General features: G+C 41.3%; 2 protein-coding genes across 11 annotated transcripts; both read left to right on the forward strand.

Moving 5' to 3' along the window:
• Nucleotides 1-49: 49 nt before the first annotated feature.
• On the forward strand, nt 50-5,435 carry LOC144025776 (uncharacterized). The gene is made up of 4 exons (XM_077532106.1): nt 50-783; nt 1,897-1,982; nt 2,054-2,129; nt 3,469-5,435. The coding sequence occupies exons 1-4, from the start codon at nt 489-491 to the stop codon at nt 4,218-4,220; spliced, it is 1,209 nt and encodes a 402-aa protein (XP_077388232.1). The 5' UTR covers nt 50-488; the 3' UTR covers nt 4,221-5,435.
• Nucleotides 5,436-5,844: 409 nt separating this feature from the next.
• On the forward strand, nt 5,845-24,073 carry LOC144025531 (catenin delta-1-like). 10 transcript variants are annotated; one of them, XM_077531689.1, is made up of 23 exons: nt 5,886-6,012; nt 6,715-6,811; nt 12,406-12,522; nt 13,331-13,494; nt 15,075-15,143; nt 15,242-15,361; nt 15,503-15,762; nt 16,449-16,730; nt 16,806-17,046; nt 17,132-17,354; nt 18,242-18,434; nt 18,532-18,649; nt 18,739-18,895; nt 19,038-19,055; nt 19,711-19,779; nt 19,977-20,104; nt 20,217-20,367; nt 21,327-21,519; nt 21,719-21,921; nt 22,011-22,052; nt 22,136-22,203; nt 22,388-22,490; nt 23,156-24,073. In XM_077531689.1, exons 4-22 carry the CDS (start codon nt 13,336-13,338, stop codon nt 22,445-22,447), a joined length of 2,754 nt encoding a protein of 917 aa, XP_077387815.1. In that variant the 5' UTR covers nt 5,886-6,012; nt 6,715-6,811; nt 12,406-12,522; nt 13,331-13,335; the 3' UTR covers nt 22,448-22,490; nt 23,156-24,073. The 10 variants fall into 10 exon arrangements, with proteins under 10 accessions (XP_077387822.1, XP_077387814.1, XP_077387816.1 ...); XM_077531691.1 differs by having other exon boundaries at nt 12,406-12,516; XM_077531688.1 differs by lacking the exon at nt 6,715-6,811 and having other exon boundaries at nt 5,878-6,012.
• The last annotated feature ends 2,911 nt before the right edge of the window (nt 24,074-26,984 follow it).

The following is a 26,984-nucleotide window of genomic DNA, read 5'->3' on the forward strand; positions in this document are numbered from 1 at the left end:
CATAAGGTCGGGTTCCATCCCGAGTTGGGGTTTGTACCTGCCATTCAAAACAGTTTTAAGACAAGGTTATGGCTTTAGAAAATTGGCTTGGGTTTCAAATTTTGTTTTGAAAGGGACAGTGAGTCTTTCAAATGGGAGTAGAGTTTGTGTTGACCTTGTTAGTGGAGTGTCGCGTAGCAACTCCCTCGTTTCTTCTTCCACGTTTATTCAAAAATGAGACAATAGGAAAACAGTCTCGATCTGAGGCAATACAAATCTACCAACACGTAATTTCATTTGTCATTGTCAATCAATTCAACTTGTTGGTTGATTAAAATGAAGAAAAAGTCGAGAGTGGGTGTCCGTCTAACCTAAGCATTACGGTAAAATAAGCGTCACATACCGGAAGTGCTATTGTGTAGCTTTTAGCATGCTAAAAGGCTAATCTACCAGCTGTAGGTTTACGATTTCCACCTCCGACGATTTTTCTACTGGTAGCGACCAAACTAATGTCAATAAACATGCCGACGGACAATTTGAATTTCGAGTCGCAGCTTTTGTCCATCATGGACGTGCTGGTGAAAGCGGCGGTACTGGAAATTAGCCAGCTCTTCTCGGAGAACTCAGCGTCCCTGCGGCTCCATCTCAGCCAGAGCCTGAGGGACAACGAGAACCTAAGGATGAGGATGAAAGCGATGAGGAGCGAGATCTTCTCCCTTCGCCTGCAGACCAGGAACAATCGGCCAGCCAGCCGCTTCTCCGCCTTAAGAGCAAATGTGACCAAAGCGCGAAGTAAAACACCAGGTAACAAAAAACACAAAAAGTTTCAGGCACATATGTAGGTACTAGTTTGGTATGTCCGTTCGGTTTTCAAAGATCAAGGTTTACGTGAAATCAGCGTTATTAACCGGATATTTTAAAATCGATTCCAGTGATGTAAATATAATTTTCTTGGGACAGATATAAAAAAAATAAATAAAAAAAATGTGACTGAAAAAAAAAATGCAGTGAATATTCATCAATTTGTGGCCAACGTAAATGCAAAATCGATGGGGTTGAAGGGAGGGGGTGGAATTTTCTTTGTGAGCTGTTTTGTTGTCGTCCTCAACTTTTTTTTTTTTTTTTTTTTTAATCTGTATCCTATTTTTTAGAGTTATGCCATATAATTACAAAATTGCAATGAACATTAAAGACAGAAACTCTGAAAGCCTCATTTTAGTAATGTAATATAATGTACAATTGCAAAGTAACATGAATGAATACAGCAAATAAGCCAAAATGTCTTATTGGCTGTGCAGCATTTTATAATAGGAATCATGCATATATAAAACAAAAAAAACAAATTAAGAGTAAAAAGTGAACAATCATGATGATATCCTGGATCTTGTGAGTCATTTGGCTGACAACAGTACACAAGGTGAGTTAGCAGACTGGGATGATATGCTTCACTGACTTGAGTTAGCGGTCTCACCGCAAACAAAGCAGGCTCAGATGATTGGGCTCACTGACTCAAGCAAATGCAATTGCCGGAAACACAGCAGACACATGATTTGGTTCACTGATCTCACACATAACATATTAAATATTGCAATAAACACAGTAGTAGTTACACATAATGGATGACATAGTTGATGCATATGCTATGATAACGGCCCTATTATTAAGCAACAAGGCGGTGTGAAGGTTTCCTTTGAAAAGTTGTTTATTATTCTTGCAAGGTGAACATCAACAAAGTACATTTTTCCAAGCATGTCTCTTCTGGTAAACCTAAAATTGGACTTTCCGCGAGACTTCCCACGATCTGATCGGCTAGATGAGACTGGCCGATATCTTGTATTTTATGCAAATGTTGTGATGGGCTATCGTGTCTCAATGTCTTTGTTGTATTTCACATTCAATTTTGCATTGCATTTCTAGTTGTCTTAAAGCCTCCAGCAACCCAAGAAACTTCTTCCATCTCTGTGCACCTGGCAGCCGAAACATCCCTTCCAAATACAAAAGAGGTGTATATCTTCACATTCTGCAGCAACAAATGTTATGTGTTGTTTTTAACGTGCACTTGCTTTATTGTTAGCGTGTGGTTGAAGAGATCCCTGATGTCATCCTGATCAAAGATGAAGAGGATACCGGAGGATGCGAGCCAAGTGAAAGTGAGTCAAGTGTGAAGCATACATTGGTCAAAGCCACACTTATATGAATAAAAGTATTGTGACACAGAAAGCACTTTAAGCAGTGGTTGGAAAGACCGCATGAATCTATCCTTCCAGTACTTTTACCGGAAGAGGGGAGGATGTTGTAACAGCGGTTCTAGTACCCGTTTCCATTTCAACGCTTCCATTTTCATCTCTGTAGCTGTAATGGGCACACATAGTCCGAAAACAGAAGTACTGATATTTCAGCTTAGTACACAAAAAATGCTTGCTCTTGCAGTTGAATCAGTAGAATGAATTTTCAATGACATCAAGCAGTTTTGGAGCAATGTTTAAATAAGTAATTGCCCCTGGAATGCTCCTATTTCATGGCTACAATTGATACGCTCGTATGTTTTTGGCGTACATGTCTACAATGGAACTGGACACCAAATAAGTGCCAGTGTTCGGCCAATTACACTGGTCCATTTAATTATTTGACAGTCTTACCACTGTGTATTATAAGTTGATAACTCCAGTAGGTTTGCAATTTAGACTTTTACTAAAATTTAGGGAGTGGAAGATTCAAGATGTCTATAAATTTGAGACTTTAAAGGGTTATTTTGCTTTTTGTCTGCATTCTTTTTTTATATACTGTATAGAATGCTGCCACAGAAAAGTGAGGGTAGCCATAGAACTTATTGCAACATAGGAAAGTGTCTGTTAGTGGCTCAATACAATGTGAATGACACAATTTATTAAATATCAATCACACATGATGTATATCTTAGCAAATAGCAGAAGCATAGTTACGCGTATTCACGCGACACTCTCAACTCTCGACACAACTCTACTCACAATGCCACTAGGTGTCAGTATTGCACTGCAAACACATTCCTGTTCCTCTGTTAGGTCAGGTGTCTTTAATTTTATGTAGCGTTACTATAGAATGGAATGCCAGGAAAGAATGTGAAATATTTTTTTTTTTTTTTTTTTTTTTTAAACAACCTGGAAGTTATACAACATTACAGAGCAGATTTTTTTTCCCTTTGCAGTTCCTCTGTGTATGTTTGGAAAAATAGATCACATATTAGATTGTAATATGCTGCATTTTGGGGGGGAAAATGCAGTTATGGAATTGCATGTTGTTGATAGTTCTCAAGAGTCCTGCTACAATATGGCATTAAAGTACTAGTTTTTATAATAGACAGAGTATGGCTTAATGGATGCTCATCCCATGACTTCAACATACTGGTAGTTATTTGGTGTCAAGATGGCACTAAAGCAAAACTTTGACAAGAGAATATGTGGATAGAGGATATACTACAGTTGCTGAGTGATATTATATTTGTATTTTTAGGTCAGGATGCCTTCCTAAATCCCTCTTCACAGAGTGAGGTTGTCGCCAGGGCACAGAATATCGAGCCTGCGGGATCCTCTTCTCTGACAGGAAGTAACGAGGAGCTGAGGATCATTAGCGTTCACGGGCGAGGACATGGGCCTCTCCAGGACGAGCTTGAAACCCTCTTCACTGCAAATGATCAGCAGGTTTTTAACTCTCAGGACATCCCAGTCACCCATGATGCTTTCCTGAGTGTCGGGCCCAGTGCCCCGCTTGCCCCGCTGAGAACTAGCCAGCTGGACAGAATTTCCTCCTCCCAGACGGCCATATTAAGAACAGTCGGCGGTAACGGAGGACATCCCAGTAACGTCGAGCAGTTCCCCCAGCAGCTGAACCCCGTCTTCCCATCTCACACCGTCAACAAATCTTTAGATTGCAGCTTCTGTGGCATGTCCTTCCCCAGCCGCGAGGACCTGATGGCGCACCGGGCCACTCACACAGGGGAGCCGCAGATTTCCTGCGCCATGTGCGGCAAGTCATTTGCCAACAAGACCACGCTGGGCATCCACATGCGCATACACACCGGAGAGAAGCCGTACGCGTGCTCGCTTTGCGGGAAGCGCTTCACGCAGAACGGCAGCCTGAAGATCCACCTGAGGACGCACTCCGGGGAGAAGCCGTACTCGTGCTCCCGGTGCACGGCCAGCTTTAACAACCCCAGCAACCTGCGGAGGCACATGATGACACACAACACCAACGGACCGCTCTGACCGCCATCATACGGCACCGCAGGTCCTTTTTGCGCATTTTGTGAGAACGACTTATAGTTTTAAACTTTATTTCAGACTCTTTTGGACAGATGTGAGTTGGAAAATAAACCAAACATGACACATTATAACACCAGCAGTAGCAAATAAACCATAATCCTGTTGTGCTGCAGCAAAAGTGTGTTTTATGCTGAAAATGACCAAAATCTAGTCAATGATAATATCCCTTATGATTGCATTGACTTTATCTGTACTTTATGATGCTACTGTACTTTACCTTAAACCTGACCATGTTGGAATCTTGTTGCATTGCCACGACACTGTTCACAAAAACTGAAAACATGTAAACACAATATATTATTGACAATGGTCAACTGTCCACTGCAGAAACACTATTAACGTCATTGTTACCTCTACAATGTTTTACTAAAATACTTTAATTAGTTGTATTTTACATAGGATTTTCATAGACATTGTTCCATTGAATTCAGCTGAAATTTCCTTCCACTTTACTGTTCATTAAAATATGTAAATGCTGTTGACTTTAATTTTAAGGAAGAAAATGTAATTACTTGACTTGTTACATTTTGTAACTAGCTACAGAAAGTTTTGTTTAATGGAGTTATGTGTTTTAACCTACCTCTATTGTTATTTAACTTTTTGTACTTTTGTACTGTTCTTTTGTAGTTACCGTTAGATTAACAACTTTGTAGCTCTGTTGTCTTAACATGAATACATTTTTTTTCTCCCAACGCTGCTGTTTTTACATTGTATAACAGTAGATACAGTACTTTCATACTGTGACTCATGTTTGCACTGTATAATGTAGCGTTAGAGATGGGCATTTTTTATTTTTTTTTGTCGAGTGGCTGTGGAATGTTGTGCGTGTATTTCCACGAGCGGCGCGCTTCCTCCCAGGCTATTGTTCTTGGCCAATTGCTGAAATGACATCAGTGTGAGTTCATGTGGACGACAAGTGGGAGGAGAGGAAGGAGGCTGCCATTTTATTTTTTATTTTTTTTCTGTAACAGCGTTTAAATCCCAAATACTCATTCATGACCAAGTCCATTTTAAGGTCCATGTACTACTAATAATGCACTATGTCCTTTTCCTCACAAGAAACATAATTCAACACACTAACAGACCTGTCAGTACGTTTTTTCTATTAAAGCCTGCCATCCACTACAGTATGACATTTGTATAGGACAGTTTGGTATACTAGTAGGAAGACAGAAAAGTGAGGCTAACCTGTGCACTAACAGATTAATTAATTGAAACGCTAGATATTACTAGATTATTGTATGCACACAGCTGTCAACAAGCGAGCAGTTATGCCAACTTGGTAAAAATGCCCAATAAATTAGCACTCAGTTGTCAACTATAGTGCACACTACTAGTTGTCCTCCTCCTCCTACTACTAGCAGCTGTACTAGTAGTTCTTTTTTTTTTTTTTTTTTTATAATACTTTGTTTTTAATTAGTGCACTGAAAATGAAAAACCGAGACTGTAGTTACTAGTTAGTAGTTAGTTACTAGTTATCAAGAGTATGGAAACGGCTTTAACAACTAGCGCGCAACGACAAATTTCAAATGCGCATTTTTTTGTTTTTTACGGTAAAAGAGCTAAATTGGCTCCGCCCCCCTCTTTGATAGAAAACTCTGTGATGTTGGCTGGCTGGCTGTTAACAAGCTTGACCCAGAAGCCAGGGGGAAGGAGGGGAGAAAGAAGAGAGGAGACAAAACACACGCCAAACGGAGTAGTCTGGCAAGAGGTCCGAGGACATTGTGACGATAAGGTAAGCGCATGTATTAAGGGCTGCTAAATTTATATTAAAGCGGTGTTTTTGTAGCGAAAATAGCGGGGGCACTGCAGCGTTTGTAAAAGGAGTGGTCACGTCCATCTAGAGACCACCGATACGACTCGCGCAGGTTTACATGACAAAGTCCGTTTTTTTCACCGTTTTTTTCCGGACAAAATTCAGAATTTAACCACATAAAGCGGCTTGCCAACCTCTTTACACGAGGACTGCACGTGTGAATATAACGGCAACTAAGCGGAACGACCGATGTGATAAAGCGGAGTGGTTGCTAGGCTAACGTTAGCTGGATTCTCCGTCGTGGGTTTATTGTGATGCTAACGTAGCACGACAGCCGAACCAGGTCACACGGCCACTACGAGCCGAGCGGGCCTGATTTGATGTCCAACCTTGTCATTTATCATCGCGGTGGCGTTTGCGTGCAACAACACCGTACATCTCGGGCGCTCCTTTTGTTTGCGGAGTCGTTTTTTTTTTTTTTTTCTTTTGGCAAACTGTGATCAGCCTTGCTTTTTTGATACGCTTCTATCTTTCATGGTTAACATCCCCTGTTTAAATGCAATTGCTAACGGACGGCCAGCGATGATTTCGGAGACTCTTTGAAATGGGGAAATCGGAGCTCATATGACTTAGTTTTACAGCTGAACTGGGTTCTGTTCCCCTTTTGCATTGTATTTACAGTTGTGTGTTTGCTTCGCTTGCACATCTCTGCGTTGGAAGCAAGCGATCGAGTCACCCCGAAAACGTTGGTAAAGAAGGATTCTGGATTCCGCCAGAGGTAAACTGAGACACATAACTGATCAGTGTCCGTTTTTTGGGTGGTGGTTCTCTTTCATCTTAGGTCTTAGTTGGTTGTGAACCTGTTGGGTGGGTCTGGCGCAAACTTGTTTTGGTCGCGATACACGAGGGGGGAAATAACAGTTAATTGTAACTTAAATATTTGCCATTTTATTGAGTTTTAGTTTCTTGACTGATACATAAAAGCTCATTTAGGGGGGATATGCATAGGTCTGATCAGATTGCACCAGAGTATGAGTCTTGAATAACTCGATTTTCATTTGCATGTTTTGGTTATTTTTGCACCATAAAATCTAAATGTTGAACGTTGTACATGTTCCTGGCAATATATCTCGTTGAAGCGAGAAGGATTTAACCTTATGCGTAAAAAAAAAAAAAAAAAAAAAAAAAAAGTGTGCGCAAAGATTAATGATGATTGATCAAATGTAAGTAGATAACGCTCATAATGCTGAATATTAAATATTACAAAACAGTAAGAAGCTGTTGATTTCATTGTATTTATGTAATTTGACCTGGTCGGACCAGTGTCAGTGAACTTCGGGTGGTTCGACACAAGTCATTTAGTGGCCCTGGGCTACTGGCCACTGTTAAATTGGAGAGCCCTGGTTAATTATTTGTTTGGTTTCAACAAAAATATCCATGATACGTTTTTAGTTAGCTAAATGGAGCAATGCAACTAGTTCTTAAATTGCTCCACTGCTGCATGTTACTAACAGCTGGCCGCCATCTTTGTAGAATTAAAAAATTACACTTTTAGGGACTGGAAGAGGGATTGACCTCAGGGATGGGAGAGTTAGTTTGAATTGGTATTCAGAGCAGTATTAAACTAAAATCTAAACAATATCAGGAAGTTAACGTACTGCAGTAAAAAAATAAACTTCTGACATGGTCAGTGAATTAATTTTGCACAATACAATGTTGTAGAAGTAGAGTGCATAACAACACTTATAAGCGCAAGCTACTTATAACTACTGTACTCTAGTCTTTATCTTTAGATAGTTACTTGATGTACTTTAAATTGAGCTGCAAACTATTCCACCACTGCCACTTTTGAGTTGGACCTTATGCTGCCTCATCTAGAGAAGTTTACCACTTTGCTTTGTCCCGCATCAAACGGGTTCGCCAATAAAGAGCATAACAATATACAGATAGGTGAGAACGTGCATTTATAAGTGAATAGTGTGGTAGGCAGGTTTCTAAATGGCAAATCAGCAAGGGTTCGCTTTACAGGTAATATTGTCCGATTTTGGGTGGTGGTCCTCTTCCTGCTGAGCTTAAGTTGGCTGTTGGTTTGTAAACCTGTTAGGTGGGTCCTACATAAATGTGTTTTGATAGCATTATATAGGCAGGGATAACTGTCAACCTGACTGGAGCATAGCACAAACCGCTATTCTTTTTGCAAGCACGTGCTCGGAATAATAATAATAATAATAATAATGTTGTTCTTGTTGTTGTTATTATAATTATTAACAGCAACAACTTAGATTTATGTACAGCTAATTCCCCTACTTGTTTGGCTCTTCAATCCGTAGGTCATTGATTTGCCTTTTTTCTTATTTATTTATTTATTTATGTATTTATTTATTTATTTATTTATGATTTTTGTTACCACTCACTTCCTTGCTGCAAACTGACACGTGGTGCAAATTGGTATGCAGAACTGCTGAAACCAGCCATAAATTGCAGAAAAGGTCTCATCAAAAGTGTTCTCCCCAACCTTTAACCATTAAATCCGCAAAACGGCTTCCAGCCATCTCTTGTGCGAGCATGAGACTTTGTCCACAAAATACAAAGAAATCTTAGATTGAGAGTACAAGACTTGTAGGTTGGGTCACTCGTATCTCGAGGCACCACTGTATGAAATATTAACTAACAGTAGTCCGTTTGTATGTCTGAATGTTCGTAAGTTCCATGGCGCCATTTAAGTGACCCAAGGATGCTTAACTAAATCAAGATGGTAATTAAAATGTTGCATATGTTTTGAGTGCCATGTTGGTCACCAGCATACAGCTGGGCGGCTTGGCAACGAACACAGCGTGATGGAGAATTTCAGTAGGGCGTTCGAGGTAACTTGTGGTTGATGCGGTGGAGAAAGCAAGCTGGTAAACTTGTCACGTTGATGCAGTGGAAGGTCTTGAATTCCTGTTGACGGTGGCAGAAGTTCGCAGCTGATCAGCTGCTAAATTGAGCTGCTCAACATAAGGTGCATGATTGTTGATGCCCGTTATTGTGTGCGGTCTCTCGAGGTGTACAGGTTAATCCGAAGGGGCCTCATGTCTGTGCATGTCTGAATATGTATGTTTGTAAGGAGCTAAGTGGATTACTGGACTAAAGCTTCAATCCCATTACAAGCCACGCTCGTCTCCAACTAGTGTCAATGGCGCCACATCACGCTGATAAAATTCAGCAGCGGACTAATGAGAGGTAGCATATTTTGGTTTTGACAGCACGTTTGCTGCGGGCTTTCATGAAGTCGACAAATGCTACATTGTTTCATGTGCGAATGGTCGCAGATGTCTGGCAGGGTGAGTCATGCTGACTGATGGTTAAGAATCAGGTGAAACTGATACTCGTGATGTGATCACATGTTCAAGTAGTATTCTCGATCTTTTTAGGGAAACCCTCTCCTTGATATTTTCACCAATTGTTTTTCATTTCCCCATTTTTAACATGAATAATGTATTTTTTGTGTTGTTTCTTTTTCCACACCTTTGTATGAAATGTAGTGTAGAGTGTTTGTCTTATTCAATGTTTAACAACAGCTTTTAAAGGTCACTTAATTAAGAATTGTTCCGGGTTGGGGGACTGTGAGGCTGATGTCATGGGAGGCGTCATCAAATCTCACAAGACTTTAGCTCACTCAGCAGTGCTTTGGGTTGTTGTGTAATGTGTATGTGTTCCGGGCATGTCATGAAATTCTAAATGACTTGACGGAGCACGGCATAAAACATTAGCAATAAGACAACAACAACAAACCAACAAAATGAAAATCGTGTCTTTCAATCGGCCAATTAACATCAGCTTTTCGACTTTCCTGTCTGTTGCCATCTTCAGACTAGAATTCTGTGCGAGTAATTTAAATGTCTGGCCCACAATGAGACACAATCTTCATAATCTACACAGCTCAGAGTATGGAAATAAGATGGTGAAAATAGTGGTTCAACTTCGCAGTCATACCAGCAGTACCTCAGGACTGGCGGAACAAGGCAGCGGTGTGAAGTAGAAGTTTTTGTTGCTAAATTGTTATGACTAATAATGCACAGACAACTGTGTGCTAACGGGAATTGTGTTTAGTTGTTTGCTACAACAACAGTCACCGGTCCGTGGCACAAAGTCCAGGGACTTTCGAACGAGTGCGTTGGTGCAGTCTGCAAAGTCACAAAGACCACAGGAGGAAACAGGATGCAAAACATGTTAACAAATATGATACATGCTCCATGTACTTGTGACATATTTAAATAAGACACACTTCTAAATAATGTACTCTACTACAAACGTATTGTTGCTTATATATTGACTGAGTGATCAGGTGATACAGGTGTAAAAATAGTGATCCGGACATTCCTAATGTTGGGTTGTTCAGCTCAATGGATGTGTGTAGCTAAAATGTCAAGATTGAAGGCATATATTAAGCTGGCATTCATTTGAAAAAATCAGAATAGTAATTGATAATTTGACATGAATATTGGCAAAATGAATGCAGTTCAACTGTGGGGGTGGATTTTCACCACAGAGCATATTTAGAAGAGGAAGCCAACCTTATCGTTGTGTGCAAACTGGCCGATGGAAGTGTTTGTGTTCTCTGATGCTTTCATGCCGATAATGCGCGGAACGGAAGAGTGATTCTTGGGTATCTACAGTAGCTCTCGCATCTCTTGCACTCACCTCTGATGTCGAATCCATAACATCCTGTTTGCTAGGAAGTGGGTTGAAGGGGAAAGGGAGGGGAGTGGCTGTGGGACAGAGGCAATTGTTTTCATTGTTCAGTTACATTCGCCACTGTCCAAGGCCAAAAGAAACAGCTGCGAATGGGAGAGCCAAGCGGAGGATACAAGTTTTAGATACCGATGAGGACGGTCCTGCTCACTCTTGTACTTGTGCACAAACTTGTCTTTGTTCTGCCAGGCCTCCTCAGACGCTCAGCTGCAAATTCACCCTTCTGACACAAAATAACAACCCTGACTGCGCTTGCCAAGAAATATCACTGTTTATAATTCATCTTGTATGAGTGACAGCTATGCTCATTACTGAAGGAGATAGTTTGTAGCATGCTAATGGTGATTATTCATTCGAGTCAAGATATGGAAGGAGCCAGTGCCATATGAGTGTGCTTGACAAGAGTAGTAGTAGTCTATTTTTAATTTTTTATTTTTTTGGTGTGTGTGGACGGGAGTGGAGGGTAATGAACACTGCTCACTCACACCAAGGTCATTTGCCTGTGGACGAGTGGGTGGGCTGCTGTGCTGAATTGACAGAAGACAATGTGAAGAATGCAAGAGATTAGCTTTTATCTTTAATTCGCTTCAACTTATCTTGCCCCCCCCACCACCCAGCTCATTGTTTGTTCTTTCTCTTTCTCATGTCTTTTTCCACATCCCGTCTTGGTTCTTGTTTGATTTGTTTGCAGTTCTGTCTGTCTGCAGGGTATAAAACAGCCCAGGCCTAGTTGTGACCATATATAGGCATGTGTGGCACAAGAGTAACCTCCTCCTCCTCCCCCCCCCCCCCCCCCCCCCCTTTTTTTTTTTTCTCCCTACAACAGGTGGGAGGTCATTGCTCCGGGGCTTTTACGTGACTATACCTTACACGCAAATAGCGGTTTTTGGTTCTGACAAATTTCCTTGTAGAGTTGTGAAATACTCCACTCCTCGTTTTCTCATCAGGACGTCCTACCTTCCTTACTTTCCACGCACTGAGCACAACCCTCAATCATTGTTGTCTCTGTGTTGATCTGTTGAGTCATTTGCCGGACAGACGTACAGGAAAAGATGCTCGGCTTGCTTCATCTTAAAAGATAAAAGCTGCTGTAATACTGCGTCATTAACAGTAACTTATTCATCACATCTCTTCTGAATAAATCGTCAGTTTCATATTGAAGCACTCCCATCGTCCACTCGCACAGACACCTACTACCTGAAATGAAATTCTGTTGCCCCCATGGCTCTAAATTTACAGTACCCATGTGTGGCTACACACAGACCTATTGAAAAGCGTAAACCCACACCCCCTCCTACTCTTTCTACCTTGAAGAACCGGTCATGCAGGTGTTTGCTAAGCAGTGGTTGTTTATTCACCTTGCGGGGGCCAGCTGACCAGACCTGAGGGTGTATCCACTCCCTGATAAGAGAATCCGAGTTGCCATTTGTTGGGCTCGTATAACAAAGTGTCTGTTTCTGTGAAGCACCCAAGATAACAGCGGAGCTAGGTGGATGGATGTTAAACACTAGGTCGGTCTGCTTGAGCGCAAACATCAGCGCTGACACATAGTTTGGCATTCTCACTATGTTGCTGTTTTCTGACGAACCCGTCCTTCACTGAAACACTTCTCTCTTTGTTTTCTGTCTCTGCGAGCAGTCCTCGGTTTCTGTGCTTGAGCCTTCACTGTGCTTCTACCAATGAACAACTAGAGCTTCACCTTTGCCCTTGGTGTGATCTCTCACCTCTTCTGTCAAACGACGCCCACAGGTGAAGGTGTGTATTTCTATGTTTGCGTGCTCCTGAAGGCCAGTTGTGTGTGTGTGTGAAACATTGCAAACAGGCCTTTCTACATAAACATCACTATAAATAAGACGTAATTGATTCTCAGGTAGTGACCCATGGGAAATTGTTCAATTTCAGTGAATTGTTCCGGAAATTTATTTAGTATTACAAAATGTATGATATGGCTGAAACAGTGCATCAAATAGCTTCAATTCAGAAGTAATAGTATGTCAACAATCGCCAAGCACAAAGCATCCTCGTTAGCTAATTTTATGTAGCCTTACCATTGCTGGTTAAAATGTACTGTAAAACCCCTGCCAGGATAGACATAGCCACTTGTGCACTTTCAATTGATTCATTGAATAAATGGTAACTAAATGAACATGTAATGAGCACATTTACAGAGGCGCTGCTGCGGCCATAACTGAACATACTGACAAGCTAATTTTTTGCCAATTAAGATCCGGCTGCTACAACTGTACACGCTCAATTCGGCGACTCACAAGTTGCTCGCCAGACCCCCACTGTTTTAAAGCCACGCACACTCATAGATATTATAGTGTGGAACATGAAGTTGACCACAACAATATAATAATACCTTGCAATATGATTTTTGTGTTTAATCCATGCTTGTGTGATTGTTTTATTTTTATTTTTTTAATTTTAGTCTGTCCCCATACTGTTAAAAATACAACAAACAAATGTTGAAACCCGGCGTCTTTTTACTTAATAAATAATACCAGGATTTTATATAGACTGTGTATTTCCCCCTTTTTTTTTTCCCCTCGGGGTGGTGTAGTGTGTATGGAGCAGTGTGAGAGCGCAGCAGCTCTGCTGGAGTCGGTCAGGGAGCAAGAGGTGCAGTTTGAACAGCTGACCAGGGCGTTGGAAGATGAGAGGAGGAGAGTGGGCCTTTCTGCCACCAGCCCTTCGGCGCTGGGTCACCCCCTCCCTCACACACAGGTAAAGCCAGCAAAAAAAAAAAAATGTAGTCCAGAGCCACTTGTGGATGCCGTTCGCCTCCATGTGACCACCCTAATACCCTCATTTAGATATGTGTCCTCTCCTTCCAGTCATAATTAATGCATCAATTCCTCCTGCTGATCTCAGTCATCCAGTAAACCTCCTCACATCTCCACCAGTGCTATACTCTGTGATTGTTCCATTCACATCAGTCTGCATTTATAATGAATCGCCCAATTCCCATCCATCAAAAAAAAAAAAAAATGGTGCATGATGATCTAATGTCAAAGGTTATCATCTTCATCATCACACACTTGCAGCATGACTTCGCTGTCACTCTCCAGAAACTCCTTTTGTCAGCCCCTCATATGGAATTTCAGTTATTCTCATCTTCCTGTTCCAGCATGTTATGGAATGTGGCCAACTGTTGTCACTGTCGCATGAACGGAACACAGACTTTAAGTTGTCCACCTTTTGTCATTCGCTCTTTCTTTGTTGTAGTAGAAGATTTCTGCATGCATGTAATAGGATTTACTCAACTATAATGGAATAAATGAAACGCTGAAGTCTTAAACAGTGGCTTTCTTTCCTGCTGGTCACTCTAAATATCTACTGGAGCCTAACTTGTCTGTAAAGGTCTCTGCTGTTGTACAAATCTTCATTTTTATTCTCAGCCTAAAGCATTTTAGATTATCAGCAAGCGCTGAACTTTTTTTGTTATGGTGATCTTGTGTCATTGTACTTTTGAGGTCACGTTGTGCTGTGTTCAGAGAAACAGCTCCGGCATCTCAGCAGCAGAGACGAAAAGTTCACATTCCATCTGTAAATATTATCGTTCCTTTTGGACTCACTGACATTCATTAGGCTGTTTTGACTTTGCGAATCCTTGGGTGCATTTTGATTAGTTGGGGGCCCAAAGATAAAGGCCAAGATGGGTGGTGATGGTAGGGTAGTTTTCATGTTGACTCTATTTGATTACCAGTGAGAGTAACTACTTAGTTATGCTTCTCCTCTGCACAAAATTCAGAGCACAGCAGAGAGGATGTTATGGGAAGGACTCTATTTAGAGGAAATTTGCCCTTCTCTGAAATGCCACTTCCCCATTTGTAAAGAAAAAACTCAAGACATTGCCATTACTTAAAAGTACAAGACTACTTTCTCTAAAGAAAATGATTCAAAAGTGTAGGAATTGCCACAGAATCTTATTTCATTTCATTTGTATTCTTCCGAAAGCCATTCCGCTGACACAGTAATCGAGGCTATTGTGTTGCGTGAAACCGAGTGTTACTCGTGGTTAGTTAAGTCTCTGGTATATACAGAATGACAGACATCGATTATGTAACTGATTAGAGGAGGAAGTAGGGTGTAAGGATGAATGGCTGCATTCCAGAATGTCCTCCCGCATGTCTTGCAGTGATTCACAGACCATAAACACACAGGCCTGGTGGAAGGACCTTATTATTGTTGTGTGTTTCACAAGAGACTAGACTGGGACAAATGCCTTAACCTCACATTTATTGCTGCTACAGTAGAATTGTTGGTTGTCCATAATTTAAAAGAATCTTTCTGTCACATTCCAGAACGGGCGTTTAGGGGATGCGGATATCGAACGACTGAAATTAACAGATTCGTACATAAACGGCACACAGGTACATGTTGTTATAGTTAATGAATGCATGTGAAAGTGATTTTTTTATTTTTTTTTTTTTTGTGGTTGTAATTCTGTTTTAATTATTTTTAAATACAGTACAGAATGGTGGACCCAGCACACGGCGCTCTAGACGAGAGCTACACCCCAGAGGACGACTCTCATGAAGCACACTCTGTCTTTTCTGAAGACGGAACCACACGACGGCTTGACAATGGGGTGAGTTGTATGTGCCATTCTAGAAATGTGAGTAGGAATAATAATAAAGACAGTTGCTCAAATGTAGTCGTTCACCAGAATACTTTGGTTTCTGAATCTAAAAGAATCTTCAAACCAAATTGTCACCAATCTCTGCCACAGATGAAGAAACCCATCTCACGCACAGTCCTGCCAAATGACTCCATGTCCATCAATGGCGGCATGTCTGTGTCCGGTATGAGCGGCTACAGTGCCACCCTCGACCGTCCGTACAGACAGGTCACAGGGGACTACCCGACTGCCACGGTGCCCAGAAACTACCACTATGGACCTGTTGGAGCTTATGACGACTACAGGGGAGGACCTCCATCAGAGGCATACACAAGTTTGAGCAGAGGCTCGCACATGGATGAGCGCTACAGGTACGCGACAATTTGGAATGTCCGTAATAACAAGTTGAGTTCATTCCAACACATTTTGTGTGTGCCTGACATTGTTCTGCTTTTCTGTGCCAATGTGTGTCACAATTGCGTCACAATGACGCATGCGGATGTTAAGCTCAGATTCAGTAGTCATTAGTAAAATGTGGGGCAAAGTTGGAATTTCCACTCCTTTTTTTTTTTTTTTTTTTTTTTTTTTTTTTTTTTTTTTTACTTGAATGGAAACGGGAGTTACCAAGAATCAATAAGATGTTACAACAAATGTTTTTGTATAAGGGAAATGTTTACCTTTATCGTATAAATAATATTCAGAAGCAAATGATAAAGCAACAATTTTGTCCTTGTAAACTGGTTTTATGAAGTGCAATTACTTATTGTATGTCAGGACACGCTGAAACTCACAACAACTGTTGTGTTGCAAGTTTTCCGTTAAGGGGCGTGTCCTGGTAAGTGTTTGCCTGTTTGTCATAGTAAATGGCTGAAAGTCCATTGATAACTGGCTCGTTCTCCCCATCCCCACCACCACTCAAATGGTCACATATCTGAAACTCACTTGCAAGTTGCAACACAAAAAAAAAACGACTGCTCTTATCTTAAAACTTGTAAATTGGGGTCACTTGTAATTTACAGATGCTTATCACAGCAATTTTTGCCCCATCTTTCTGCAGGCCAGTTGATGGCTACAGAACTTTGGATTCCGGTTATCGGGCCCCAAGCCGTCAGCAGTTGGACCCCTATGCGGCACAGCCCCAGGTGGGCAGAGGAATGAGGGCCATGGGCTCAGCAATGGACATGCGATATGGCCACGCCCACTATGGTCTGGACGATGACCAGCGGAGTGTGGGCTATGATGAGTACGGCATGGGGCCTCCACCCATGCACCCTGGAGGTTACGGCACCATGCCACGGCTAGGTCCCGGCCCTGGTGGTATGGACCGGCGAAGACTCAGGTAAAGCATCACAGGTACAAGTTTTACTTGCATACGGTACAAAACAACATTTACCTTTTATTGTGCATTCTCCAGGAGTTGTGAAGATACTCTGGATGGTGACATGGGAGGAGTTGATCCATACGCTTGGGGCGTTCCCATGACTCTTGATCGAGGAAGCATGGCCTCATTAGACAGCACTCTGAGGAAAGGTCCTCCCTCCTCATGGAGACAGCCGGAGCTGCCAGAGGTGATCGCCATGCTGAACTACCGCTTGGATCCTGTCAAAACCAACGCGGCAGCCTTCCTCCAGCATCTCACATTCAAAAATGACAAGGTGGAACGGATTTTCCTTTAAGTCAAAAACATTTTAACCTGAATCCTCCGTGTTGTTTTGCTAATTTAATTTGTCTTTTCCCCAGGTAAAGTCGGAGGTGCGACGCCTGAAGGGAATCCCGGCCTTAGTGTCAATGCTGGATCACCCCAGCAAAGACGTGCACCACTCGGCCTGCGGAGCGTTGAAGAATATTTCGTTTGGACGAGACCCAGACAACAAGATCGCCATCAAGAACTGTGACGGAGTGCCAGCGCTGGTGCGGTTATTGAGGAAGACCCACGAGCAGGACCTTACTGACACTATCACAGGTACCTTTTCTTTTTTCTTTTTTCTTTTTTTTTGAAAAGAAAAAGAAATGCGACAGACAGAAGTAAAACATATACCGGTATGTTAAGAATAATGAACAAAATAAAACACAGCAAGCAGTCAAGACGCTTTTCATGTTACAATTAAATAAAATAATTCAACAGCGTAACTTTGTGCTATGTATACTTCTTTTTTTTCCCCCCAGTAATTGTGCTTTTATACTTTGTATTTAGAAGAAAAAAAAAAGAGACAGAAGATTTTATAATCCAGATTGTTTCGCAAACTGACACCTTGAGTTGAAATACATCATTCTTTTTGTTTTGTTCTCTGTATTTAGGTTTGGAAAAAATATATTGCTCTTAATTTGTGCTCGCGTTCCCTTTTTTTTAAAATTTTTATTTTATTTTATTTTTTTATTTTTTATTTGCTTGTTGATTGGTAAAATTTCATGATGGGCTTTAAAAATTATTGTAAAGCGATTAAACTCCATTAGTTCATTAAATTTGAAAGTTTTTAATTCTATAAATATTGGATTAGTGTGTCTCTGTATCCATATCTGAAAATGACACCAATAGCACGTTTCTGTAGAAGATAGGTTTGGTGTAGGTTTTGCCAGTAGAATTGATTACATGTGTTTATTGGGCCAGCTGTTGGAAAATATTTATAGTTCTGGTGTGGTTGTCTTATTAGGGGCATATTGGGCTCCCAAAAAATAATCCAGCAAACTACGTCAGTTTTATGAAGGTTATTTCAAAATATAGCTACTCTAAAGTAGTAGTTGTATTTTGCACTTTTATTTGCCTTAGACAACAGTTTTGTTTCAATTTGTCTCCAGGGGAGTGTGCTATTCAGTTGCATTGACAGTAATGGAACTTTTCCGTCTCCCCAGGCACACTGTGGAACCTCTCGTCCCACGATTCAGTGAAGATGGAGATAGTGGACCACGCCCTGCACGCCCTGGCTGATGAGGTGATAGTGCCCCACTCGGGCTGGGAGCGAGGGAGCAACGGCGGAGAGGAAAGCTGCAAACCACGACATCTGGAATGGGAGACCGCCTTGACCAACACTGCTGGCTGCCTGCGGTATGAAAGCATGAGAGCGCTGGAGGGGAGGAACACAGTCGAGGGACATATTTAAACAAGCGTAATTATATGTTCAAATGTCTCCTACGTGCAACAGAAATGTGAGTTCAGAGCGTAGTGAAGCACGACGGAAGCTGAGAGAGTGCACAGGATTGGTGGATTCACTGATGTATGTCGTGCAGTCCCAGATCAACCGCAAAGATGTGGACAATAAGGTCAGCAGGACGTTCCGAAATACTTTGATGTATTTGATTTGTCACGTAACACTAAAGCTTTGTATTCAACTGTTTTTGTCCTTCTGCAGTTAGTAGAGAACTGCATGTGCCTCTTAAGGAATCTGTCCTATCAGGTCCATCGCGAGGTCCCCAGCTGTGAACGCTATGCAGAAACCACGCCCATCAACCAGGGCCCCGCACCTGGCTCGAACAAGGGAGGCTGCTTCGGCTCTCGGAAGGGCAAAGGTTAGTCTGAAAACACCTGACGGTCACGTTAAAAGGTGTCTGCGGCTTGATGGTGGCGGTCACACTGTTGCAGTTTTTCAATCTTCTTTTTCTTCTTCCTCTCCCTCCCTCTCTGCTCTCTGCTGTTTTTCTGTCCTGGTAGATGAGTGGTTTTCCAAAGGTAAGATTTTGTCTACGTTATGATCGTATGATCATAACTAATACAGAATGTTATTCATTAGCAAGGCTGACTTTACACTGCAGGTTCAAATGCACAATTCCGATTTTAATGGCCTTCTCGGATATTTGAATGTATTCAAATGTACATTTGAATGGATGCTTTATACTATCCGGTTATATTTTACATGGGACATGTTTTAATAAAAAAATCTCAGTTGCACCATAGGTAACGTTTCAAGCAGATAGTAACAACACAGAAGCAAAAAATAATGTGACTTTTACACATTTTGTTACCCTGGGCTAACTCTTCCGACCATTGATTGGAAAAGTAGTAACCTTGCCTCCACTGGCCAATTGACACACTTCTGAACTGATAGAATCAGTTATCAAAATTTTGCCACTTGAGGCCAAAAAAATCAGAATCGTCTGTGTAAGTCAAGCCTAAGAAATTATTTCTAAAGATTGCTACGCAAACCCCATGCATGCTTACTGTGCCTGACTCGCTTGTTGCATGATCACATTCATACTACAGAGAACATAAATGCCCTTTTTTTTTTTTTTTTTTTTTTTTTTTTTTTAAATATAAAAGTATTTTTGTGTCTCACCTGTCATGTCTTCCCCCGTTTTTTTTTTGTTTGTTTTTTTTGTGACTACAGGAAAGAAAGATGGAGATGATGGAAGTACAGATCAAGTTGACATTCCAAAGAGAACAGTGCCTGCCAAAGGTGTGTGTTTGTTGGTACAATTGAGGCTTGGGAAAAAAGAACTATTTAATCAAGTTCAAATACATAGTTCTGTTTATTAATGATTGTCCTGCAAAATAGAAATCAGTATATCAAGTTTCAAGGCAAGTAAATGTGTCTTGGTAACTTAACATGCATGAAGTTAACTGCAACCAATTTGTGCTTGCGTGCTCTGTCAGGTTACGAGCTGTTGTTCCAACCGGAGGTGGTTCGAATTTACACTTCGCTGCTCAAAGAAAGCAAGAACCCTTCAGTGCTGGAAGCCGCTGCCGGGGCTATCCAGAACCTGTGCGCAGGTCGATGGACTGTAAGTACTTTAACAAACAAATGGTCACTTGTTACTTGTGGTATTCCATCACTGTCATAAATGACATAAACCACAATTATTCATAACTTATTTTTTCTGGTTTCCACATCAGTATGGTCGTTACATCCGAGCCACCGTGCGTCTGGAGAAGGGTCTTCCCATGATGGCCGAGCTGCTGGCTCACGGCAACGACCGCGTTGTGCGGGCCATGTCCGGAGCGTTGAGGAACCTCGCCATCGACAACAGGAACTGCGAACTTCTCGGTATGATTGCTGAATGTTCCTTAACTCATTCACTCCCAGCCGTTTTGACTGGAGCAACCCCCTTCGTTCCTGCCTGTCTTACAGGATTATGACTTGATTTTGCAAGGTCCACAGAATATTGTGTTCTATTGCTATAAAAACAGGGAACTTACCAAAAGAAAGATTAGAGTCTCTTCTTTAATCTATCTGTTTCTGTTTGCAGCAGTTAGCATTAGAATATAGCTAAGTTTAAAACTGTGGGGAAAACAGCTTGTCACAACATGGCCTTGGTTGATCTCTTATACTCTGCTGCCACCTGCTGGAGTTTTTGTAATAACTACCATTGCTTCAACCGTTCTCTTCAGTTAAGAGGCTGCATCAAAGCCTTCTGTATGTGCTAGTATAAAAAAAAAAAACACACAAAAAAAACGCATAAATACGTCTTTGCGAACTGGTAATATTTAAAATCGACCCATATTTATACGTTTTTGGAAGCAAACAAGTTAACAAGAAGGGGAAGTTAATCAAAAAAAATTACAATATATGTTGTATGTGACCCCACTAGTATAAATATGACATTTTGATTAACATTGAGCTTGTGGAATATACGTTTAGCAGTAAAATCCACCCGTTTTTAGCCACTAACCTATCCTTGGTATTATGATTAATCTCAGGGAATGGCCATTTTGCTACTTGCTGTCAACTCAAAATGACATCACACTAATCATCACTCGGCCTGAGAAAACGCGAGCCGTTGATTGGTCATTACCCTGAGCCGAGAGCAACTGTGATGTCATTTTAAGTCGACATCAAGTGGCAAAATGGCCGCCCCCTGAGATTAATCATAATACCAAGGATAGATTAGTGGTGCTGCATAGAACGAATTGTATTGAAAAGTTTTGGATTGACTTCCCTTTTAAACTAGATGGGTTCTAGTGGCAAATGGAAACAAATGATGATAACTTGCGTTTCTTCTGCAGGTTTGCATGCGGTGACCCACCTTGTGGCCAACCTGCCTGGTGGCCAGAACCAGTCGGGGCGCGCTCTGTCGGAGGAGACGGTGGTGTCTGTGCTGAGCACGCTCATTGAGGTGCTCGGCAACAGTCTGGAGGCAGCCAAGACCCTTCGGGCCTCGCAGGGCATCGAGAGGCTTGTTCTCATTAACAAAGACGGGTAAGGAAAAAGCACGGACAATCGGTTTAGTCTACTAGCTAAATGCTAACATAATGAGAAACACCATAGACAGGCTAACGTAACGTAGCATGGATGTTGCGGTAATACTAAAGCCTCAAACAGCTAGTACCTTAACACTCACATGACAGCAGAGCAAATATTGAATCGAAGTTAAGATACTTGATTGTGTCTTTTGTAGCAAGCGTTCTGATCGTGAGGTTCGAGCGGCCGGCCAGGTGCTGCAGCTGGTGTGGGCCCACAAGGAGCTGCGTCGGCCTCTTGAGAAAGACGGCTGGAAGAAGAGCGACTTCCAGGTCAATCTAAACCCCGGCACCACCAACGGCCCGAGCACCCGAGCCAACGGCACCTACGGGGACAGTACCACGCCACTGCTGGACAGAGGTGCGCGTTTGACGTGAGCGCTGTTTGGAACTGCTCGGGGTGTCAACATTTAAACTCGTGTTGTTTTTTTTTTGTTTTTACACCCACAGGGGAAAAGCGAAACATGATTCCACTAAACAACCTCGGTTCTGGTAGGTGGTTTCCTTCTTTTCATTCCAAGATGCATGTTAAGTGTGCATAAAAATGAGATGTCAAGATTGTCTTCTTTTCTCAGAGGCTTACTCGGCACTGGACCAGAGGGAGAGGAGACACACTCTCGACGACACCACAGACACTTTACCGGTACGCTTGAAATGTTAACCATCCACTTGTTGGACTGCACACTCATCAAAACGAAACCCTGGCTGTGGCTGTCCTTTCCGTTTTTAAAGCCCTCACAATTAACCATTTCCTTTCTAACACGAGCTTTCCCCCCTTTCTCTCTTTTGCTCTCTTTTTTTTCTTTTTTTTTCTGGTTGTCTCTCAGAGAGGGGTATATGGGGGAAGAAAGGGCTCCCTGCCTCTGTTGGACTCCTATGATGGTTAGCCCTCCCTCCTCCCCCCTACCTTCCTCTGCATGTAACGGCATGGTATGTCTTACTGACTTCTCATCCTGCATGCAACTCACTGATCAGTGTTCCTTTTGGTCGCTTATCCCGTCACATCCCTCAGGTCTACTGATTTTTGTTATTGGCATAACAGAAGCCATCCTGAGGTTGAGCTAATGCTTCACGCTATGCCCTCTTGTTGGCCTGTTTACACTTGTTATACATCTAAATTATAGAGCGTGTTTTGTGTGGTCCTCTTGTTATAGTGGAGTATGAATTGGTTCATTTTAATGGCTGGGGGTGGTGGGGTCCCCTAAAAAGATCTATAAGTGCCATAAGATGGCGGGGAAACAACTTTTCTGGACTGTAGAGCACAACGTAGTCCTTTTCACTGTCTGAATATACATTAACGTGATCAGCAATTTTGTTTTGGGTAAATGCAAATCATCTATCAATTGAAAAGCAATTTATGACAATTAGTTTATTTTACACACTTAAGGAATTACTAAAAGCATTCGATTAAAAACATAACTTTTGGAGGTTTAACTGAGGTCCAAAAAAAAATAAAAAATAAAAATAAATAAATAAATAAATAAATAAAAATATATATGCTTTAGGTGTTACTATGGGAGCCATGTAGCTTTTTCATTGTTTATGCTAAGAGCTTTAAAAATACTTTTCTAACCCACTTTTTGTTGTTCCTGCAGAAAAACTGATCGTGTGCATCACCCAGACTGGGCCGTCCCTTCCTGACCACTGCTACTGAGGAGGCAAGGAGGATGTTGTCTGTCAGCTCCTCCCCCATCTCCCGCCGGACCAATGGGATCGGTCAATGTCTGTTTAGCATCCAAAGAACGTGTTTTGTGTTGCAGGCAAACATGTTGCAACATTAAGACATGCAAACATGCCCCCAGTCTTTTTATTTTTATTATTATTATTTTTTTTTTAAATGATTATCAATTTTACCGTAGCAGCAGAAGTGTAGTTTGTGTTAAGTTATGAACCTGTAAAGGCAATCATCTTTGTTGACAATCATTTGATTCCAGTGTTGTCCTGCTTTTGTATGTTGACTGTTTTATCAACGTTGTCGTTTGAGTTATTTTTGCTGCCAACGCCTGCATCCTAACGAGGGGCTTGTGTGTAGACTTCAGTGTAGGTTATATACTGTACATACAAAGAGAAAACTAGATGGCTGCATAGTGCATACATTTTGGCGAGTTTATTTAAATGGTCCTTTCATGAGGATCGCTGGGAGATCGGGACGCTCCGTCAGACCCGACGAGTCTCCGTCGTCTGCACCCGAGTTGTTTTGTCTATAATGACTTTGTCTCGTTGCGTTGGACACCCGTGTAAGACAAGAGAGTAGGTGTGTGTTTGTGTGTATGATTGTGCGTATGGGAGGAGACAAACGCTGATGGACATTTTTGTTTTTCCGCAAGTCTTTTTAATTTTTTTTTATTTTTATTTTTTTGGATTTTTCCCTCCTCTCTCCCCCCTATGATCTGACCCAGAACGATACATTTGTTCATTTTGTTCTTGTGTCAGTTTAGATATCCTGTTTCTTCTGTTGACATTTTTTTTTCTTGAGTTTGTTTTGCATAACCAGCATATCTTGTTGAAGGGGGGGGGGGGGGGGGGAAACAAACAGCCCCTGTTTGCTTTTAATCCAAAAATTCAGTGTGAAGTTGGCAAGAAGTGTCACTAAACCACTAATTTTTAATCACTTATTCTTGGCTCCGCAATTTTAAGATTCAATTCCATCTTTCATTGACTGAATGTTTGTATTTGCCCCGCACATGTTGAGTGTCTTACAAAAAAAATTCTATGCGAGTTGTATTTGCTTAGAGGAGACTCAAGTCTGTACAGTTTGTGACTTTTTCATTTAGGTGGATGTGATGCATATTTCCTTTTTGTCATCCATTTGTTTTCTATTTGTACTCTTTTATCTCCGTTTGATTCATCCACTCTTTTTGCAATGGGTGGGTGAAGATCCTTATGCAATTTATTTTACAGCGTTGTTTAATTGAGATCACTCTTTCCCCCTCCCACTTATCCAGTTCTCCACAGACAGTATATTTGTAATGTTGCCTATCCATGTAAAATTATTACATACCATTCATACCTGCCTTGGCTCTGACAAGTTGCTTTTTCAATAAAGTATGTAACTGGATATGTTTTGATAAATAAAATCTTTTCTTAGACAACATTTTGCTCATGTCTGGTTGCTCTGCGTTTGATATGTTGACCCATCACATTGGCCTCATCATGAGCACTTTTAGTCAGTTATAACCCATGACAACAATTTAATTCCTTCTTATTGACTGGATGAAATAATACAGTTTAAGTGAAAGTCTTACAGATGACGTCATATATCAATATTTGGCCAACTGAGCAATTTAATGTTAACTTCTAAAATACGTCTTGCTTGAGTACGCTTCAGTGGCGCAAATGGAATTATTTTTGAAGTGTTGCTACCCTCTACTGACCATTGAGAAGTATTGCATTTTAATTGAGCAGGCTGAGACTCCCTCTGCTAACTGTAAAACGACTACTACGTTTGTATTTAGAGGGGAAAAAAAGTTGCTGAAAATTTACATAAAAAAAAAAGCTGCTCTTGAGGATGTTTTATCATCTGGGTATTGTTACGTCATCAGTGTTTAAAAAAAAAAAAAAAAAAAAAAAAGATTTTGTATACCAACTGAAAAGATCTCATGTTTAATGAAAGGCCCTAGACTGCCAAAATTAAATACGTAGATGAATACATACACAAATGTTGTTAAATACGTATTTAATTATGCCAATATATATGACAATGTTTATTTCTGTATTTAATTATGTCACTATTATTTTGGGCACTTGTGTTCCCCTATGCATCGTGAAATACAGTTCTGTCATTGGTTCTCATCAAAATTAGTGGACAGTCTGTGTTCATTTTAAATGTATTAATTTAGCTTTTTCTGCACGACCATACAGAAGAAAGAAGGTCAGTTATTTGGGAATTAATTTTCTTTAATTTATTTACTACACAATATTTAGTGACCAGTTTGATGGACCTTCTGAATGTCCTCTTGGAAACTTCAAACCGCTCAGCAATTTCACGCGCTGCCCCACGTCCCATGATCTGCACAATATTTTTGTTCATGTGGCGGTAATAATGGCTTTTCATGATAGGAGCTCACATTTAAATATATATATATATATATATATATATATATATACAGTGGTATGAAAAAGTATCTGAACCTTTTGGAATTTCTCACATTTCTGCATAAAATCACCATCAAACGTGGTCTGATCTTTGTCAAAATCACAGATGAAACAACAGTGTCTGCTTTAACTAAAACCACCCAAACATTTACAGGTTTTCATAATTTTAATGAGGATAGCATGCAAACAATGAGAGAAGGGGGAGGAATAAGTAACTGAACCATCACATTTAATATTTTGTGGCCCCCCCTTTGGCAGCAATAAGTTCAACCAGACGCTTCCTGTAGCTGCAGATCAGTCTGGCACATCGATCAGGACTAATCTTGGCCCATTCTTCTTTACAAAACTGCTGTAGTTCAGTCAGATTCCTGGGATGTCTGGCATGAATCGCTGTCTTGAGGTCATGCCACAGCATCTCAATGGGGTTCAAGTCTGGACTTTGACTTGGCCACTCCAGAACCTGTATTTTGTTCTTCTGAAACCATTCTGAAGTTGATTTACTTCTGTGTTTTGGATCATTGTCTTGTTGCAGCATCCATCCTCTTTTTAGCTTCAACTGTCTGACAGACGGCCTCAGGTTTTCCTGCAAAACATCCTGATAAACTTTTGAATTCATTTTTCCATGAATGATTGCAAGTTGTCCAGGCCCTGAGGAAGCAAAACAGCCCCAAACCATGATGCACCCTCCACCATGCTTCACGGTGGGGATGAGGTGTTGATGTTGGTGAGCTGTTCCATTTTTCCTCCACACATGACGTTGTGTGTTCCTCCCAAACAATTCAACTTTGGCTTCATCAGTCCACAAAATATTTTGCCAAAACTTCTGTAGAGTGCCCAAGTGCCTTTTTGCGAACATCAAACGAGCAACAATGTTTTTTTTAGACAGCAGTGGCTTCCTCCGTGGAGTCCTCCCATGAACACCATTCTTGGCCAATGTTTTACATATAGTTGATGCATGCACAGAGATATTGGACTGTGCCAGTGATCTCTGTAAGTCTTTAGCAGACACTCTAGGGTTCTTTTTTACCTCTCTGAGTAGTCTGCGCTGAACTCTTGGCGTCATCTTTGGTGGGCGGCCACTCCTTGGGAGAGAAGCAACAGTGCCAAACTCTCTCCATTTGTACACAACTTCACTGACTGTTGATTGATGAACATCCAGACTTTTAGAGATGGTTTTGTATCCTTTGCCAGTTTTATACAAACCAACAATTCTTGATCGCAGGTCTTCCGACAGCTCTTTTGAGCGAGTCATGGTGCACATCAGACAATGCTTCTCAGGAAGACAATTCTGACTAGGTGTGTGTTTTATAGTGGGCAGGGCAGCTTTAA

Source organism: Festucalex cinctus, chromosome 9 (genome assembly GCF_051991245.1).
Source record: "Festucalex cinctus isolate MCC-2025b chromosome 9, RoL_Fcin_1.0, whole genome shotgun sequence".
NCBI lineage: Eukaryota > Metazoa > Chordata > Actinopteri > Syngnathiformes > Syngnathidae > Festucalex > Festucalex cinctus.

What these genes read in the sequence shown, in the direction of transcription:
- LOC144025531 (XM_077531688.1), top strand. Translation starts at nt 13,336, where the DNA reads ATGGAGCAGTGTGAGAGCGCAGCAGCTCTGCTGGAGTCGGTCAGGGAG. An exon ending in ACCCCCTCCCTCACACACAG is followed by an intron (nt 13,495 to 15,074) that starts GTAAAGCCAGCA and finishes GTCACATTCCAG; the next exon opens with AACGGGCGTTTAGGGGATGC. An exon ending in TCACATTCAAAAATGACAAG is followed by an intron (nt 17,047 to 17,131) that starts GTGGAACGGATT and finishes TCTTTTCCCCAG; the next exon opens with GTAAAGTCGGAGGTGCGACG.
- LOC144025776 (XM_077532106.1), top strand. Translation starts at nt 489, where the DNA reads ATGTCAATAAACATGCCGACGGACAATTTGAATTTCGAGTCGCAGCTT. An exon ending in AGCGCGAAGTAAAACACCAG is followed by an intron (nt 784 to 1,896) that starts GTAACAAAAAAC and finishes TTGCATTTCTAG; the next exon opens with TTGTCTTAAAGCCTCCAGCA. An exon ending in CCCTTCCAAATACAAAAGAG is followed by an intron (nt 1,983 to 2,053) that starts GTGTATATCTTC and finishes CTTTATTGTTAG; the next exon opens with CGTGTGGTTGAAGAGATCCC.